The sequence below is a fragment of the Kogia breviceps genome, chromosome 2 (assembly GCF_026419965.1).
Source record: "Kogia breviceps isolate mKogBre1 chromosome 2, mKogBre1 haplotype 1, whole genome shotgun sequence".
NCBI lineage: Eukaryota > Metazoa > Chordata > Mammalia > Artiodactyla > Physeteridae > Kogia > Kogia breviceps.
The window spans coordinates 151,512,472-151,533,196 of record NC_081311.1 but is presented as its reverse complement, the minus strand read 5'-3'; the positions used below and the strand labels follow the sequence as shown (position 1 = coordinate 151,533,196).

Genomic DNA, 20,725 nt, shown 5'->3' with positions numbered 1-20,725 from the left:
TATAGTGATATGACTATTAAAATATACTAACAGTGCATAGTAATTAAAGTTAGTATACAGCTACTTTGATTACTGAATTTTAATTGACTTTTAGAGGTATAAAACATTTATTTCCAAATCCAAGTTAAGAACAGCATTGATATAAAAAGGGTATATACCTGTTAAAGACTGAAAAGATGTCCAGTTTAAATATATGAACTACAGAGTAGATTGAAATTATACCAAACTCTAATTCCTTAATTCTAAATTTATACTATTAAATAGGTGTGTTGTAAATGACATAATAAGCTAATTCCAAAAGCTGCTCTTTGTGTGTTTAGATGCTGTATGTAGGAAATTATATACCAATTTTAACCTCATTTCTCAGAGATGTCATTTTGAAAGCTTTATCTTTCTCAAGTAAAAACATCTACCAATCAGAAGGTAAAAAGTTGTAAGGCTTTCCTTGCCTTTCATACTAATAGCCTGGTATACATAATTTTCAAAAAAGAAAAAAATTATTTTCCCCCTAAATTGATGTAATTAATGCTAACCTTTTTTTTTTTTTTTTTTTTTTTTGCGGTACGCGGGCCTCTCACTGCAGTGGCCTCTCCCGTTGCGGAGCACAGGCTCCGGATGCGCAGGCCCAGCGGCCATGGCTCACGGGCCTAGCCGCTCCACGGCATGTGGGATCCTCCCAGACCGGGGCACGAACCCACGTCCCCTGCATCGGCACGCGGACTCTTAACCACTGCACCACCAGGGAAGCCCCAGTGCTAACCTTTTAAATTACCAATAAAATAGCCAGTTAAATTACACCCTCTAAAGTTAATTTGTAAAACTCCTTATATTTTAATGTGCTTGCTAAAATTATGTTTCTGTTACTCATTCCAGCCCACACTTCATTTTTTGGAAAGTTTTCCCATTTTACAAAATGTTTTGGAACCTAGGTAAAGTGGCCTTTTTGTTATTAAATATACAGAGGAAATAGAAATCTATACCATATATTATTTTAAATGTAATTAAGAAAGGAAATCACTGCCCTACCGGTCATTAATCCATCTTTATTTACTGTAATCATTACCTATGTAATAGATTGAACGAATGCAGGATCTCTGGTCACAAAGTGTCCTCTGTTCAGTCAATTTGACAGCAGATGTCTGAACTGTTGGGGATGAAAAAGATATGTAAGATCTTGCCCCTGCCTTCCAGGAGCTTAGAGTGAACTTTGTACTGTTTTAAGTCATAATTTAGTCTGCTGTTTATTCTGTTGTGCTGGTGTTGCCAGTTTCTTAAACTACCTGCCCCCGCCCGCCCCCTCCCATAGGAAAATATTAGAAGTTCACTGCCATAGGACTAGGGCTCTGGTATCTATTCAGGAGAGAAGACAGTTGGGAACTTAGAGGCAAGAGAAGGTTGAGTCCAGAAAAACTCAGAGCCTGGCTTTATGGGTTATAATTGGCACAGTGCTGTGCTGATAGCTGTGAGATGTAGTTGTGCAAGTATTGGCTGGGTGAGATCAATTTAGTTTAAGCTAGCAATACCCCTACCAAGTCTTTGTGTTTCCCCAGTTATTAAAACACTACCTCAAGAGTTAAAAATGAGTTGTTCTTTCCTTTCTGCTAGACTCTCATTCCTTTTGTATCTCCAGCTTATCTCTTAATTTTTCCATCCTCTTTTCCAGAGGTAACCATGGAACTTGACACACGTGCTTCCCATGACTTCCATTCTGGATCTTCGAGTTATAGTCATTGTCACTCTTACTAATCATTTTCTTCTTTTCCGTTAGTTCATTGATTTAGCAAATACTTATAGGTGCTTGGGTATAAGGGTGAGCAAAATAAAGAAGGTTCCCCTTTACACTTAAGTTCACATTTTAATGATGGTAGACAGTAAAGGAAACTTCTGATAGTGATGGGGAAATATCCAGGATGGTGAACTGAGGATTGGAAGAGAGAGTTGCTTGGGGGCAGTACTTTAGAAAGTGTCATCTGGGAAGGCCTCTGTAAGAGAAACATGAAGGATGAGAGGGAACCAGAAATGGACAGAACAGTGAAGGTAAATGCCCAAAAGACAAAAACAAACTTGGCATTTATGAGAAGTAGAAGTACACAAATTAGCATTTCTGTCAGAAGGAGCACTTGACAGAGCCTCATTTGGCTAGCTAGCGCTTTTCCTTTTTCTGGTTTGCCTGTCTTCCTTTGTTCTTTGATTGTGTATTAAGAGTTCACAGATCCAGTCAAGGTAGGTTGGTTATAAAGAAGGAAATGAACTGAATTCACTGATGCTGTGGCATTGATCTGAGAATGGTAAGGTCTATTACACACCATCAGGTTTTCTAAACCAAGCCCAAGTTCTGTCAGTCAGTGAACCTTAACCTTTTAGTTAATTTACATGAAATCATGCCCACCCTTCTATTATAATGACTTGCCTTTTGGAGATTTCAGCTGTGCTATTTGTAAAGACTTGTGAATGAATAATCCTTAAAGTAGTGTAACTCCTTATATCTGTTCTTCATCTCTTTTATAGCCACTTGAGCATGAACCATTTCATTTGATGGTCTTGGCCTGAATTTCCAAGTAGACAACTTTCCCTCTTTTTCTAAAGGTATACCATGACTTCTGTCTTTGGGGAAAACAATCAGTTTGAAATTTTAAATGTTTTAATCTTTAGTGAGAAATGATTTTTGAGTTATTTGGTCCTGTTGAATCGAAAGGAAAAATATTTATCGACTCTGCTCTGGTGTTATTTTCAGAGTGGAAAGTTGCTTTAAATGTATTAAAATTGCATTCTTTCTTGTATGAACTGAACTTTCCATACACGTTGCTATAGTTAACATTTCAAGCATGCCTAACTGAAATGTTTCACTTCCAGGAAAAGTTTTCATTTCATTTTGACCTGAAAATAACAAAATAAGATAAATTAGCAATCTGAAGTTAGAAACCAAGCCATAGAGGGCCATATCTCATTTCTGATTAAGTGCACCCACTTGACCCTTACCTTTCTACTTCTTTCTCTTCGGAAGTAAGATGGATGAACAAGTCTTGGTGCAGGTTCTGGTCAACCTCTTACATGAGGTTCACAAACCTGGAAAGTGGGTGAGCTGGAGATAGGGTATGCAACCTTGCTGACTGCCATGTCTTAACTGTGGTATATGGCTGAATCACATTTATAGTGCACATATTGACCAAATGCTCGATGGTTGATTCTTGAAATTAATATTTGGCCAAGGCCTAAGTTGAAAAGTACCGTCATAGTATACAAGTTCTAAAATACATGAATAAATTTTATTCAAAAATTATAATTTTATTACATCAATTATATTTTAAAATTTTAATGTAGTTCAGAATCATTAATTTCTCACTTTTGCCAATTGCTCCCACACTCATGTTAAACTACTTATTTAAGGTACTAAATAGTTACTTTCAAGTGTAGAGCAGAGACCAACTCATGATGAAGTTTCTATCAAGTTATTTGCTTTTTCTCCATTAGTAAGTTAAAAGGTATTTCCTCTTTAACTCCTGGATTTAAAGTTTTGGGGGTCAGTAGTGATGATACAATTTTATTAAAGTATTCTCACAAACTGAAACTTTATGTACAATTGGATAAAGTTTTCAGAAACCTAAGATATGTTGCCCTTTTTTTTTTTTTCTAATGTTTTTACAGGGATTTACTGCATCACACATTTGCTTGAGAAAACAATTGTCAGTAAATGTTGGTTCTAGAAATCTGGCACTGGAGTGATGTGACTGGCTCTCAAGATTAAAAATACTGCTTCTGAATTTCAAGTTGCATATCATCTTTAGTTGCGTGTATACACACCAGTTTCAGCATCTTCCCTGCAGTAGAAGGAGAATCTTTACAGCAAGCATCATGTAAGAAATACTTGCATTCTAAAGGCACATTCACACTTAAACTGGTGGATAGAATTCAACATGTAAAGCACATAGGGAGATTTTCACTCCCAAGTTACATCTAAAATGTTTATTTGAAAGTGAACATTCAATGATTAATTATAAATCAAGATGCCATACTAATTAGGTATGACCATAACCTCTGTAATTACAGTCATTGATTATACACAAGCTGTGGGTGCCAGAAAGCAATCTGAAGTAGGCATTCAACTGTTAAACCTTGCAAAGGCTGAAGTTGAGGAGCAGATAATGTACAAGTTCCCAGGCTGAAGCTGACCTTCAGTTCATTCCTAGTTCTTACCTTCAGCCAAAATGTACAAGGATCCTTGTATGCAGCATGAAGCAAGGCCCAGCTGGCAGAACTTGAGGTGGCAACGAAGAGAAAATTTTACCTTGACTGTTAATAGGGGGTTTGTCCAAACTGAAAATGTTGGCTAGAGTAATAATGAGAGCTAATGTTTATTGAGAGTTCACTATGTACTAGACACTGTGGTATAAGATAAGTTTTATCTAATTTAATTCTCTATTGCTCATTTCATTCTCACAATAACTGTGTGTGATGGTTATCCTCATTACCAATGTGGAAACAGAAACTCAGGGAAGGTAAGTAAGCTGTTCAGACTCACACTGCAAAGAAGTAGCAGGGCCAAGATTTAAATCTGGCCCAGAACTGTACTTTTATCAGTACTTTGTCTCTCAGATATGAATGTGGGCTTTTTTTTAATCCAATAGTATTTAAAGCCGCTTTGCACTAATTTAACTGCAGCTCAAGGAGCAGAAGAATAACCCTTACTCAGTGCTTATATTGTGCCACTCTTGATACTAGGCATTTTCATGTCCCTTATCTCATTTAATCTCTTAAACCAAATTACTTGGTAAGGATTATTTTTTCATTTTTCATAAGTGAATGGGAAACTGTTTTACAGCCTTAAATCCCTTGCCCCAGTGTCACAGAATTATTGAGTGACAACACTGAGATTAAAATCTACAGCTGTTGGATTTCTAGCCCATACTACTACTGTATTGTGCTCTTTCCCAAAACACTGAAAAACATTCCCTGGGTAAATAACAGTGAGAAGCTAACCCAGCTGTGTTTTTTTTTTTTTTTCTTTTGGCTGCGTTGGGTCTTTGCTGCGCGTGGGCTTTCTCTAATTGTGGCAAGTGGGGGCAGCTCTTCGTTGTGGTACGCGGGCTTCTTATTGCGGTGGCTTCTCCTGTTGTGGAGCACAGGTTCTAGGCACACGCGCTCTAGAGCACAGGCTCAGTAGTTGTGGCGCACGGGCTTAGTCACTCTGCAGCATGTGGGATCTTCCTGGGCCAGGGCTCGAAACTGTCCCCTGCGTTGGCAGGCGGATTCTTAACCACTGCGCCACCAGGGAAGTCCCAAAGTTCACCCAGATGTTGAAGTGAGATCCTACTTTGGAATATTCAACACTTGACCTAACATTAGACTTAGTGTGTAGGGAGCTCTGTAAACATGACTGATTAAATGATTCTGCGTTTTTGAAAGATGACCTTATTTTTAAGATAATGGCTAATACTTGAATGAAAAACCCATTATGCAGCAGTGATTGTAATAAAGGAGCGTTTTAGTCTTTTACAGCTGGATAGAGCCTTAGAAATTATCTACTTCACCTTACTCAAGGGTTAAATAATTAAACCAAAGTTACTTAGAAAAAGACTGGGATTAGAATACTATCTTCATGATTCTTGGTATAGTGCTCTTTGTGCTGTGCAATGCTGCTGCATATATACTTGTAGTTACATAGTCATAAAGTCTTAATCATAATGAGCTTTCACTGGTTCTTGGTAGGATTTCGGGGGTGGATGTGAGGTATGATGCCATGTCATCAAATTAATCTGGGATTTGAATCCAGCTCTGTCACTTAGGGATGATTTGCTTGACTCTTCTGAGTTTGTTTCCTTAAGTGTAGAATAGGGATAACACCTACCTCAAGGACTATTGTGAGAATTAAAGGAGATTATGTATATAAATCATTGAGATTGGGGCCTGCCACATAGGCATTCAGTTAATGGTGGTTGTTTTTCTGATATTATTTGGCTATCTGGTTTTGCTTATAAAATTGCCTTCTGAGAGTTCCATCATGTTTTTATGAATAGTGTAACATCACAATTTTCATTTGTGAGAATGGGACATCTTTGTGTCAGTCTATATTCTAGCTGTGGTTTGAAAGTCGTTACATTGTCTTAAATGTGAAAGTTTTTTTTTAAAGACTGCTCTATACTGTATTACTTTATACTGATTTTTATATACTACATACAACAGAGGTAAAGCTTGTATTTTCAGATATCATTGCAACGTCCAGAACAGTCAACAGTTGCTCATTGGAAGCCTCTGTACTTTTCCTCATGTTGTTTCCTACCTCTGGAAATAGAATGTTCTTTTATATTCTGGCTGGCAAATCATCACCTCCCTTTTCCTTAGCACATCATCCTCTGTTTCTTTTGAACCTTTTAGGTAGTTTTATTGTAGTACTTACTGAATCACAGTGTATTTGTTACGTGTCTGTGTCTTCTTCAAGTCTGGAAATGCCTTCAGGTCAGGGTCCATGTTTATTTCACCTTTCAGTTTAGTCATCCCCCCAACCCTGCACAGCCCTCAGAAAATATGCTGTGAGGTGGAAAAGACTGATGGCTAGACAGATACTATAGAACTCCATTGCTAATGATACCCATTGCTTCATGATGGGAACAAGTGGTTATTTTTCTCTTTGTTCTTGTGGAGGAGCAGGGCATTATTAGTTATAGGTAGGTGGGGTTTCTAGCACCTGGAATGGACGTAGCTCATTGGTGATACAAAAGAGTGGTTTCTGTGATTTTTCCTAATGAGATGATTCGCATGTCTGGAGTATTTGGGGGAAAAGATGAGGGATCTGAGCTTCTTATATATCGATAAATAGGCATAAGGATGGGAGCATTGGCGGGAGATCAAAAAGGTGTTCCATGTTATAGGAAAATGACTTTTTAAATTTGGAAATTAAGTGAAATGCCAAGGGCAAAGAAGGACTATCAGAGAAATTAGAGTGACTGCTCAGGTCACTGTTCTGAAATAGGGAAATGATCCTTTTATTCTGGTGACTTACCTCTAGTTAGAGTCTGTACTTCATAAAAGAGGCAGGAGCTTTGAGTCACTTAATTGTAATCTTATCCCTTTGCAGAAATACCCCCCATACTCAAGCAGGTTTGATGGTCTTCTCATGTCACTAGGCACAAGGATTAGCAGACCTTGAAATGTTATCCTATCAGTATAACTTCACATCTTTTCTCAAGATTGAACTGGCAATTAATTCCCTTGCCAGCTGATCACACAGTGAGGACCGACCAGGCTCATAGGCTTCCAAGACAGCCAAACACCCTTGAAGAATAAATGCCTCCTCCACTGGAGGTCACGGCACCCAGAAAGTGATTAGAGGAAGCAGCTGATGACCTCTAGTGAGTTCTGCTATTCCTGTCATATCCAAGCCCAAGTCCAAGGGTTGCTGGCAAGTTGACCAATACCATGACTCCCATCTGAAAGATAGACCACACAACCCAACTATATTCTCTTCAACCCTAAGCCATCCAGGCTTCTAGAAGAGCAGTCTGCATGTTGATTCTCTACAGCCTGTGACAGTTGGAAGACAGGTGTGGTGTTTCAAGAACAGCTTATGAATCCCTCAGGCCACCCTGTGTAAACCTATCATAGGAATTTTGCTTTGCTTCATGTATTAACCTCACTGTACCATTGAGGTAGAGATTCCTAAAAAAGTGTACACAGGATGAACCCTGTTAAAATAATGAGTTTAACTCTTTGCGTGTGAGAAGGAGGACACCGTGAGAGTACCTGTGTTCTTGGGGGGAACACCCATGTAGAGGTGCTCACCACATGCTCTGACATAACTACTTGCTCCCAACATGAAGCAAAGGGCATCTTTACCAGTGGATTTCTGTAACATTTATCTAGCCGTCAGCCTTTTCCTCCTCACAGCATATTTTCTGAGGGAGAAATTTATTAGAGGGTTTTGTTTCCTTACCTTTTCAATCTTGAAATTAATAGAGCCCTTCACGTAATTCTACATAGCTTAAGTTCTAAAGAGAATCAGAAAAGAGAGAGAATACTGTGGCACTTTTCAAATGTGCAGTATCATCAACAATGGTTATTGTGGACAACGTATTTCTGAGAGTCTCTCGTTTTCTGTTTTAGCTGTTTTAATTGATTTTTCAAAGATTAATTTGATAAGAGTTTTCATTTTTAAAGTAATGCTTGAGTCGGGAAATTAAAGAAACAAATTTCCAACTTTAATTCTACTCCTCCTTGGAGCATTATATATCTTTCCAGAGTCCCAAACCTCCAACTATTATTTCATCTCCCTCCATTTTCCTTCTCAATGCCACATAATTCTAAAATTAAAAGAAACAATGTATTATGTCATATCCTAGCAGTGGTTCAACAAATGTTCTTTACCTACTATGTGCCAGATACTAAGGGCAGAATGATAAAACAAAACTAAAAATGCAGTTTAACTAGTCTGTGGTGACCTGCCCTACTCACAGCTTCATCTTGGAGATATTCCTAATGGGGGCTCCCTTCTTCTGTGATTAGGGATATGTGAATGCATTAGAAAATCAGTGTGATATCATTAGCAAATAAAATAAATTGCACTTAACTAGAATTCATCCTGGGCTGGGCTTCCGTCCCTCCCTCCCTCCTTCCCTCCCTTCTTTCCTTCCTTCCTTTCTTCTTTCCTTTCTCTCTTCCTTTCTTTTTGAAATCTGGCTACAATGTTATGCTAGTGCGCATATTTTAATTTAGTGGAAGGCATACATAACAAAATAAGTGAAAAGCTATAAATGTTAGAGAGCACGTATTTATTCCAGTGACTAAGTAGTAATAAATCATTTTGTCAAGTTGCGCTGTAGCAGTCAAGTTTCATCTCTATTATGGCTAATTGGCCAGGAATTTGTAACTCCATAGAATGGAAAAAAAGTATTAACTTGTAGCAATAGATCATTGAACTTATTAAATGTACCTTTCCTAATTCATACTTTCTTATGCTGAAAAAAAAGTACTTCTCTCAAATATATAATTTTTACAAGTCATTGGAAAAGAATGCTGTACAACAGGATTATTATAATGTGCTTAAAATGGCACTTGTATCTCATTGGCACATAGAGAACTCATGTGAAACCTCTTTTTGATCTTTGCTGACTTTTTAGCTGAAAAGATTTGGAAATCTTTTTGGCACTGGCAAAGATAGCACTCAGTGGCTGTTGGTCAATTTTTAGCAACAGATAAGATAGTCTTTGTTGAAGTCAGTTGATTAATATAAAATAGGCAATATTTTGCCTTAAAAGCAAATGCATATTTTTCTCATATCAAAAAATTCCCGGGGCTTCCCTGGTGGCGCAGTGATTGAGAGTCTGCCTGCTGATGCAGGGAACACAGGTTCGTGCCCCAGTCTGGGAAGATCTCACATGCCGTGGACCGGCTAGGCCTGTGAGCCATGGCTGCTGAGCCTGTGCGTCCAGAGCCTGTGCTCCGCAACGGGAGAGACCACAACAGTCATGAGGCCCGCGTACCAAAAGAAAAAAAAAAATTCCCCAGGTTTGCCAACATTCAGAGATATTTAAAAAGGGTCTACATTTTCTTTTCCAGTTGGTCCTATGTGAAATAATATGAGAAATAATACTGAGAAATAATACTGCAACCCTCTGAGTTTTAGCAGTTTTTTAGGTAAAAGGAATTGTTCATGATGTAATTGATATTGTAACTACTCAGCTGGACTCCAGCTTTCAAGGGCTAAATGCATTTGTTGATTTGTTTGCATTTCCTACTCCAGCTAAAAGAATTCAAAAACATGAAAAGTCTATTGTGAAAAATACATAAATAACGCAAAAGTCATCCTCAAGTGGGCTATCAGAAAGGATACAAAAGCAGTTATTGCTTTCTAATACAATTATGAAAAACTTAAATTGAAAAAAGTATAACCATCTCAAATTTGTCAAGGCAATTATAAAAGAGTACATAAGGGAAGGTTTCCCCTAAAATGTTTTTTTAATTTAATAAAGTCTTTTTCCCCCAGCTTTATTGAGGTATAGTTGACATATAACATGTAAGTTTAAGGTGTACAAAGTATTGGTTTGATACACTTACATATTGCAAATACATATATTGCAAAATGATTACCACCAGAGCATTAGCTAACACCTCCATCATGTCACATAATTACATGTAAGTGATGTACAGTATTTGTCTTTCTTTGTCTGATGTGTTTTACGTAGCATAATGCCCTCAATCTTCATCCATGTTGTCACAAATGGCAGAACTTTCTTCTTTCTCATGGCTGAATAATATTCCATTGTACATATACACCACATCTTATCTATTTATCTGTTGATGGACACTTAGTTGTTTCCCTATCTTGGCTATTGTGAATATGCTGCAGTGAGCATGGGAGTGCAGATATCACTTCCAGTTCCTGTTTTCATTTCCTTTGGATATATACCCAGAAGTGGGATTGATAGATCATATGGTAGTTCTATTTTTAATTTTTAAGATATCTTCATACTGGTCCATAGTGGCTGTACCCATATCTATTCCCAACAACAGTGCACAAAGGTATCCCTTTTCTCTACATCCTCACCTACACTTGTTTCCCTCATCTTTTTGACAATAGCCCTTCTAACAAGTATGAGGTAATATGTCATTGTCATTTTGATTTGCATTTCCCTGATGATTAGTAGTGTAGAGCACTTTTTCATGCATGTGTTGGCCATTTGTCTGTCTTCTTTAGAAAAATGTCATTTTCTTGGGTCATTTTTAATTGGATTGTGTGGGTTTTTTGTTTTTGTTTTTTGCTGTTGAGTTGTATGAGTTTTTTATATATTTTGGATATTAATCACATATCAGATATAATATTTGCAAATATTTTCTCCCATTCTGTAGATTGCTTTTTCATTTTGTTGATTGTCTCTTGCTGTGCAGAAGCTTTTTAGCTTGATATAGTCCCACTTATTAATTTTTATTTTTGTTGATTGTGCTTTAGGTATCATATCTAAAAACTCATTGCAAAGATCAATGTCAAGGAGCTTTCTCCTTATTTTCTTCCAGACCTTTTATGGTTTCAGGTCTCCTGTATTTGTGAATGGCATAAGATGGGGGTCCAGTTCCATTCTTTGTGTGGTTTTGCAGTCTTCCCAGCACCATGATTGAAGAGACTATTTTTTCCTCATTGAGTGTTTTTGGCTCCCTTGTCAAATATTAGCTGACCATATACACATGGGTTTATTTTTGTGCTCTTCTGTTCCATTGGAATTTATGTCAGTACATACTGTTTTGATTATAATCGCTTTGTAGTATAGTTTGAAATCAGGAAGTGCGATGCCTCCAGCTTTGTTCTTCTTTTAATTGATGCTTTGGCTATTGGACATCTTTTATAGTTCCATTCAAATTTTAGGATTGTTTTTCTATTTCTGTGAAAAATGCCACTGGAAGTTTAATAAGGATTGCATTGAATCTATAGATGACTGTGGGTGGTATGAACAAGTTAATTTTAATTCTTCCAATGCCTAAACACAGGATATCTTTCCATTTATTTGCATTTTCTTTAATTTCATCAATGTCTTATGGTTTTCAGTGTACATATCTTTCACCTTCTTGGTTAAATTTATTCCTAAGTATTTTATTGGTTTTGATTCTATTGTGAATGATATTGTTTTCTTTGTTTTTCATTGTTAGTGTATAGAAATGCAGCTGATTTCTGTGTGTTGATTTTGTATCCTGCAATTGTACTGAATCCATTGATTAATTCTAGAAGTTTTTTGGTAGTCTTTGGGATTTTCTACATCAGCAAACAGAGAAAATTTTAATTTTTTTTCTTTCCAATTTGGATGTCTTTTACTTTTTTTTCTTGCCTGATTAGTCTGACTAACACTTCTAGTACTATCTATGTCAAATAATTGCAAGAGTGGGCATCCTTGTCTTGTTCTTGATCTTAGAGAAAAAGCTTTCAACCTTTCACCACTGAGTCTGCTATTAGCTGTGTGCTTGCTACATATGGCCTTTACTATGTTGAGGTATTTTCCTTCTGTACCCAATTCATTGAGAATTTTTATTGTGAAAGGATTATAGTATTTTGTCAAATTCTTTTTCTGCATCTATTGAGATGATCATATGATTTTTATCTTTTATTCTATTAATGTGTATCACATTTATTGACTTTCATATGTGAACCATCCTTGCATCCAAGGGATAATAAATCCTGGTTTATCATGGTGTATGATCCTTTTAATGTAGTGTTCAGTTCGGTTTGCTAGTATTTTGTTGAGGATTTTTGCATCTACATTCATTGGGGATATGGTCTGTAATTTTATTATAGTATCCTTATCTGGCTTTGGTGTCAGAGTAATGCTGGACTTGTAAAATGAGTTTAGGAGTCTCCCGTCCTCTTCAATGTTTTAGAAGAATTTGAGAGAAAGCTTGGTCTTAAGCCTTCTTTAAATGTTTGGTAGAATTCACAGTGAAACCATCTGGTCCTAGGCTTTTCTTTATTGGGAGGTGTATGACTACTGGTTCCATCTTCTTAGCAATTATGGGTCTGTTTAGATTTTCTATTTTTTTACAATTCAGTCTTGGTAGATGTATGTTTCTAAAAATTTATCCATTTCTTCTAGGTTAGTCAATTTGTTGGCATATAATTATTCACAGTAATCTCTTATTTGAGTCTTCTCTTTTCTTAGTCTAGCTAAAGGATTGTCAATTTTGTTTATCTTTCAAAAAACTAGCTCTTATTTACATTAATCTTTTCTAGTGTTTTTCTGGACTCTATTTCATGTATTTCTGCTCTGATCTTTGTTATTTCCTTTCTTCTAATTTTGGGCTTAGTTTGTTCTTCTTTTTCTGGTTTCTTTAGGTATAAAGCTGGTTATTTGAAATCTTTTTTCTTAGTGTAGGTGTTTATCACTATACACTTCCCTCTTAGAACTGCTTTTGCAGCATCCTATGGCTTTTATATTGTTGTGTTTCCATTTTCATTTGTTTCAAGATAATTTTTTCCCTTTTGATTAATTCTGTGACCCATTGGTTGTTCTGAACTGTATTGTTTAATTTCCGCTATTTGTGAAATTTCCAGCTTTCCTCCTGTTATTGATGTCTAGTTTCATACCATTGTGGTTAGAAAAGATACTTGGTATGATTTCAGTCTTCTTACATTTGCTAAGACTTGTTTCATGACCTATCATATGATCTGTCCTGGAGAATGCTTTCTGTGCACTTGAGAATAATATATATTCTGTTGCTGTTGGATGGAATCTCTTCTATATGTCTGTTAGGTCCATTTGGTTTGAAGTATGTACCAAATCCCACGTTTCCTTGTTAACTTTCGGTCTGGATGATCTCTTGTTGAAAGTAGGGTTTTGAAGTCTAGTATTGTACAGTAAGTCCCCTACAAACAAACGAGTTCAGTTCTGAGCGTGCGTTTCTAAGTCCAATTTGTTTTTAAGTCAGAGTTAGCCTAGGTACCCAACTAACACAATTGGCTATATAGTACTATACTGTAACAGGTTTATCATACTTTTCACACAAGTAATACATAAAAAACAAACAACAAAAAATAAAACATTTTTTAACTTACAGTACAGTACCTTGAAAAGTACAGTAGTACAGTACAAGAGCTGGCATACAGGGGCTGGCATCTAGTGAACAGGCAAGAAGAGTTACTGACTGGAGGAGGGAAAGGAGGTGGGAGATAGTAGAGCCAAAGGATCGTCAGCGATAGAAGACGGAAGGCAAGCTGCAATTTCACTCACACCTGACATTGATGGCACAGGTTCTGGTTCCTTGCTGGATTCAATTCTATCTACCCTCTTTAAAAAGGGATCCAGTGATGTCTGGGTGGTAGCTCTTCTTTTCTCATCATAGATGACATGGTAGCACTAGATTGCATTCTGAATTGCTGCTGCACCCTTTCTGTACCATTCTGCATTCGGGTCCTGTGCCTCAAAAACTAACAGTGCCTCCTCAAATAAAGAAAATCCCCTTGCCATTTCCTGCACAACCACTTGTAGAGGATGCACACACATGACAATATATGCCAGACACATGAACTAACTTATGTGATTGGACATGCAGAAGCACATTCAAATCTTTGAAAGTTTGCAACTTGAAGGTTTGTACATAGGGACTTACTGTATTGTCTATTTCTCCCTTTACATCTGTTAGTATTTGCTTGCTATAAGTGCCTCAGTGTTGGGTGCATATATATTTATAACTGTTATTTCTTTTTGATGAATCAACTGCTTTATCATTATATAATGACCTTATTTGTCTCTTGTTACCATTTTTGGCTTAAAGTCTATTTTGTCTGATACAAGTATAGCTACCCTTTCTCTCTTTTGGTTTCTACCTTGCATGGAATATATTTTTTCATCCCTTCACCTTGAGCCTTCCTGTGTCCTTAAAGCTGAAGTGAACCTCTTGTAGGCAGCATATAGTCAGGTCTTTTTTTTTTTTTTTTTTTTTTTTTTTTTTTTTTTTTTTTTTTTTGTGGTACGCGGGCCTCTCACTGTCGTGGCCTCTCCCGTTGCGGAGCACAGGCTCCGGACGCGCAGGCTCAGCGGCCATGGCTCACGGGCCCAGCCGCTCCGCGGCATGTGGGATCTTCCCGGACCGGGGCACGAACCCGTGTCCCCTGCATCGGCAGGCGGATTCTCAACCACTGCGCCACCAGGGAAGCCCAATAGTCAGGTCTTATTTTAATCCATCCAGCCATTCCATGTCTTTTGATTGGAGAGTTCAATCCATTTACATTTAGATTAATTATTGTAAGTAAGGCTTTACTGATGCTACCTTATGAATTGTTTTCTGGCTGTTTTGTAGTTCCCTTGTTCCTTTTTCCTCTCTCTTGCTGTCTTCTGTTGTAAATTAGTTATTTTCCATAGTGGGTATGCTTTGATTCCCTTCTCCTTCTTTTTTTTTTTTGGCTGCACCATGTGGTTTGCAGGATCTCAGTTCCCTGACCAGGGATTTAACCCAGGCCACGGCAGTGAAAGCCCAGAATCCTAAACACTAGGCCACCAGAGAACTCCCCCTTCTCTTTATCTTTTGTGAATCTGCTGTGGGTTTTTGCTTTGTGGCTATCATGAGGCTTACATAAAACATCTTATACATACAACAATCTACTTTACATTGATAACAATTTAACTTCAATTACCTACAAAAACTCTACCTTTTACTCCCCCTTTTATATTTTTTTTTTTTTTTTTTTTTTTTTTTTTTTTTTTTTTTTTTTTTTTTTTTTTTTCGTTATGCGGGCCTCTCACTGTTGTGGCCTCTCCCGTTGCGGAGCACAGGCTCCGGACGCACAGGCCCAGCGGCCATGGCTCACGGGCCTAGCCGCTCCGCGGCATGCGGGATCCTCCCGGACCAGGGCACGAACCCGCGTCTCCTGCATCGGCAGGCGGACTCTCAACCACTGCGCCACCAGGGAAGCCCCCCCCTTTTATATTTTTGATATCACAATTTACATCTTTTTATTTTGTGTATCCATTAAGAAATTATTGTAGCTATAGCTTTTTAAAAATACTTTTGTCCTTTAGCTTTTATACTAAGGTTAAGTAGTTAACATACCACTATATTACTGTATTAGAGTATTCTGAATTTGACTATATGCCAAATTTAACCAGTGTGATATATATTTTCATGTGTTTCATGTTACTAATTATCCTTTCATTTCAACTTGAAGAATTCCTTTCAGCATATCTTGTAAAGTAGGTATAGTGGTGAAGAACACCCTCAGCTTTTGTTTGTTAGGGAAACTGTCTCACCTTCACTTCTGAAGGGCAGTTTTTCTGGGTAAATTATTCTTGATTGGCAGTTTGTTTCTTTTAGTACTTTGGATATATCATTTCATTCTCTCCTGGTCTGTAAGGTCTGTGCTGAGAAATTTGCTCTTAGCCTTATGGAGTTTTCTTTGTTATGTATTTCTCTATTCAGTTCTTCAGTTCACTCTGTATTCTTCAGCTCCAAAATTTGTTTGGTCATTTTTATGTTTTCTATCTTTCTGTTGAACTTCTCATTTTGTTTTCCTGTTGTATTCCTAATATTGTTAAATTATTTATCTGTGTTCTTTGTAGTTCTCTGAGCATCTTTAGAACAGTTATTTTGAACACTTTGTTGGGCAATTCCTGCATCTCCATTTCTTTGGGGATCATTACTGATGGCTTACTGTATTCCTTCAGGAGAGTCATGATTCCCTGATTCTTCATGATCCCTTGTAGCCTTGCATAGATGTCTCTACATTTAAATAACTAGTCACCTCTTCTGGACTTCATGGACTGATCTCAGCAAGGAAAGACTTTTACCTGTGGTTTGGGACATGCTGGAATGTGCTTTGACCCTGGTTCTAGTGAAGGAAGGTACCAAGTATGGGGACATGTGGTGGCACTGGGTCCAGGGGTGCATGATGTCTCCTTGGCTCATGCTGCTGAGGTCCACGACATCAACAACTGTGTGGTCCTTTAGAGCACTGTGGGGGTCTACAGTGGCTGTAAGGGCTGTTGGGGTCCTCAGTTATGCCTCTAGGTCCAGCAGCTAGTGACCAGGCCAGACAGTGATGGTGGCTAGAGCCAGTAGTGTACATACACTTGGCCATGGGGCCTGCTGCAGGTGCCTGTGTGGTAGCTTGGATCAGCTGCAGACACATACACAGTGGTGGGGGCCAGGGTAGGCAGCAAGGGCTGGGCCAGTTGTGGGCTCACAGGTAGCTATGGGGGCCCTAGCTGTTGGTGTGCTCTCCTATGACTGCATTGTCTCCCTCTGTGTGCACATTGCAGGGGAGACCAGTAATGGGGGTCAGGCCAGGAGTATGCAGGTGCACAGCTGGAGGCCTTAATTGCAGGTAGTGTGGTGCAGTGGTGCAAGCCAGTGACAGAAGACAAGACCTGATCCAAGCCCACAGGCAGTTTTGGGGACCTTGGCTGTCAGCATGCTCTTCAGTGGCTGTATTGTCTTCCCCTGGGTGTGCACACTGCAGTGGACACTGCTGACAGGTATCAGGCTAGCGGCATGCAAATGCACATCTGGAGGGGCTATGTCAAGTACACACTAGGAAGTGGATGTCAGCTGTGGGGGTCTAGGCTGGCCTCTAGCACTCATGTAGCCACAGAGGCCTGGGCTGGCCACCAGTGCAGTTCCTGGGCTCTGGCATGGGTGAAGAAGGAGGTAGCAGGGAAGGAACTCAGGTGGCTGGTGTCAGTAAATACAAATACCTGTGGGGCAAAAGCTGGTGAAATCCCCAGGGGGTCTTTGGCAACTGTGCTGGTGTTAGCTTCTTCAGTGGCAAAATCTTCTGGATTTGTCTGCAGAGCAAGTCACAAGTCACAAGTCACTACAAACCATGATTGTTATTGGTAACTCCTGCTTTTCTTCCTTGTTTCTGTCTCTATGTGTCAGCTTTGCCAGTCTCTGGGTGGGGTGAAACTGTAATAGGACCTTCATATGATGCCCCAAGGGCTGGGGAAGCTGGTTGCTCACTACATCCACTCTTCCTTTCCTGGCTAGGGGAGCTCTTTCTAGCTGGGAAGTTCTCTTGACCCTGAGCAGTGCTGGCTTGAGGAATGGGATAATGCAGGCAAAATGAAGCTTTCTTCCTTCTCTCCTCATGAGGTTATTCTCAGATTTTTGTTCCACTGTGTTGCTGAAGATTCTTAAGTGGACTCGAGAGCTCTCCAGAGTTGTTCTTATTCATGGAGAGCTGTCTAATTGCTGATCTTTACTGGGGGATAGAGGGCAGCATTTTCTCCATCACTGTTTTGGTAATACCACTCCTGCCTCCACTTCAGGGAGTTTGTGACAAAGGCTCTGTACTTCCATATGTGTATGCTTTTTCCTAGGGTAATAATTCATATTGTTCATCAGATTTTCAAAGAGGCTAGGGAAAAGGTTAAGAATAATTGCACCATATGACATGTATAAAATATTTGTTACATGAATGCTTGCATTGGACTGTGTTTCTTCTTGAAAGATTTCTTTTAATATGTACCATTTCTTCTTGAACAATATCTCCTTTAGAAACTCCTCAACTAACAAAGGTAAATGAGTAAACAGCAAATGAGTAAACATTTTTAAAAAATTCTTTCCTTTCCCAGTGCTCCCTGCTCCCCTTTTCTGGAACCTTTCATATTTGAGAGGCAAAGTACTCCTGAACGTCAGAGAAGCTACACAGACAAGTTGTGGCCTGAACACTTGGGAGCCATTTGTTCCTCCAAATATAAAGTCCTGGCTCTGGTGCAGCCAGAAACAACACAGCCGTCCATGTCTTCAATTAGCACTGGGCGCGGCTCTCATGGGGCCACTGCATCCCATTCTGCCTGGCTCTGTTCCTCAGGCTGCAACGCTGTTTCTTGGGCTGAGGAAGGCACTGGTGAGAGGTGGGGGAGGAGATGGCATAGCCTGAAAACTTGCAGTTGTGATCACCTAACTTTGAATTGATCTAGAATGAAGCCTTTTTTTCCCTCCTAAGCTGCAAGTATTTGAAGTGCTCAGTGGCGTCTTTGGGGTGGGAAATTAGCATAACTTCCTTCTCTCACAGTCAGGTCTTCCACCCTCCCAGTGGGGTTTCTCTTTGAAATAAGAGTCGTGTGTGTGGAAAGGATTCAGGAGCAAGGCTTGGAGGACCAAGAAGAAAAGCAACCGGCCTATTTCCCATCCAAAGAGTAACCAGATACAGCTGTAACTTTAGACTGAGGTGCTTGGGAAAATGATTTTATTATTTATTATTTTTTAAGAAGCAAGTGTATATTGCTGAGGAAAGGGCCTAAAATGTGGCTGAGGAAATCTAGCCTTGATGATATTGTCCAATATACTATGTACAATTTAACAAGCTAGTTGATTTTTTTTCTTAAGGAAACAACTCTTAGAATTAATTTTTTAAAAAGACAAAATGATTACATATCAATTTAGAAATACAAACCAGAGATTCTCAAACACCCAGAGGATACGATAGACTTAAAGCCCATTCTTATTTCCTTCCATATTAGCTACATTCAAGTTTGAGCAATTATTGAAGGAAGTTAAAATTCTCTTGTGTTTTGACTACCTGTGGGAGCTATAATAAGATCTCAGCTGAAGCAGGAAACAAACAATAAATCCTCTTTTTATGGCTGAATTGAACTAGTTTATGGTGTTCGCAGTAGTCATGTAACTGTGGGGGAAACAAGTAAATTACATTGTAAGTTATGTATTGCTAAATAGCCTCTGCTGAATAATAACCTGTTTTGTATATTTGCCACCCCTTTGTAATAGTAGCTTGTGTCTGCACTGCAGGTAGCACGTAATCAGTTGTGATATTGAAATGAAGAGAAGAGAGGCATTTGACACTGGGTTTGTGAAAGGTTATATGTAATGGCATTTCCCATGAGCAAATTAGACAAGGACTTCCCTGGCGGCACAATGGTTAAAAATCCGCCTGCCAGTGCAGGGGACACAGGTTCAAGCCCTGGTCCGGGAAGATCCCACATGCCACAGAGCAGCTAAGCCTGCGAGCCACAACTACTGAAGCCCCCGTGCCTAGAGTGCGTGTTCCGCAACAAGAGAAACCACGGCAATGAGAAGCCCGCACACTGCAACGAAGAGTAGCCCCCACTTGCCACAGCTAGAGAAAGCCTGCACGTAGCAATGAAGACCCAACGCAGCCAAAAAATAAATTAATTAATTAATTAATTTAAAAAATTAGACCAGGGCTTCCCTGGTGGCGCAGTGGTTGAGAGTCCGCCTGCCGACGCAGAGGACATGGGTTTGTGCCCCGGTCCGGGAAGATCCCACGTGCCGCGGAGTGGCTGGGCCCGTGAGTCCTGGCCGCTGAGCCTGCGCGCCCGGAGCCTGTGCTCCGCAACAGGAGAGGCCACAACAGTGAGAGGCCCAAGTACTGCAAAAAAATAAATAAATAAATAAATAAATTAGACCAAAAAAGATATACTACATTTTATTAGTTTGAATAGAAAAAAGGTAACTTAAAAACTAGGAATTATGTCAAGCGCATGGTTTATTTGCTCAATATATTTTTTCAAGGACCTGAATGATACCCACGACCTTTCTTTTAGCCCATTCAAGAGAAGTTCACCATAGTTATTCTTTAATTACTGTCACCAAAAAACTAACCTTTAAAAAAGAAAGAAAAGGAGAAACAATTGTATTTTTTTGAGTCCACTTCATTTGGAAAGCCTATGTTGGAGTCACCATATATGTGGGTTTGAACCAAACTTTTTGTTCAAGTAAGTCTATGCACCTCAGATCCAAATTTGGTGGTCCAGGTGATCCAGGATACCTGCAGCACCACTCCCGTCTGACTTTGCATCTCCAACCTATGACCTCAGCAAGAATGGATGTAATTAAGATGAGACTTGTAAGGTGTATCCCTTACCTCGACACTGTGCAAGATTCCAGTTTAACTCCTTTGAATTCTTGAGGTGTCTGGGCTCCGTGTATCTCGAGTGTAAGGTTTCATAGTGGTAGTAGTAATCAGTCTCGCTACAACCAGACTTTTTCTGAAGGAAAAGAGACATTTCTTCATACAAATAGAAGACTAATTCTGTCATAGGATGCATTCATCTGAAAAGGGATTGACGGGCAAGTGGAAATTCAGAATTTCAGTATCAAACGCATTGAAACTCAGATTCAACCTTTTAACAATCTGCATCTGTTTTCATTCATGGTCCTTGTTCTGAATATTGTGATTGTGGCTACAATTCTAGCAAGGCAAGTTTGTGAGTCAGAGAACAGACTACAAAGTCCAGAAACTGCAGGACTATTAACTAAAGGGTTCAGACTTAAGTGA

At 39.0% G+C, this 20,725-nt stretch overlaps 1 protein-coding gene across 1 annotated transcript; it reads left to right on the top strand.

Annotated features, from left to right (window-relative positions):
• Positions 1 to 3,008: 3,008 nt before the first annotated feature.
• CUZD1 (CUB and zona pellucida like domains 1) lies at positions 3,009 to 20,702 on the top strand. The gene is given in 5 exon segments (XM_067023186.1): positions 3,009 to 3,077; positions 20,061 to 20,230; positions 20,232 to 20,552; positions 20,554 to 20,650; positions 20,652 to 20,702. Coding segments are annotated over 5 exon segments (708 nt in total).
• Positions 20,703 to 20,725: the final 23 nt, after the last annotated feature.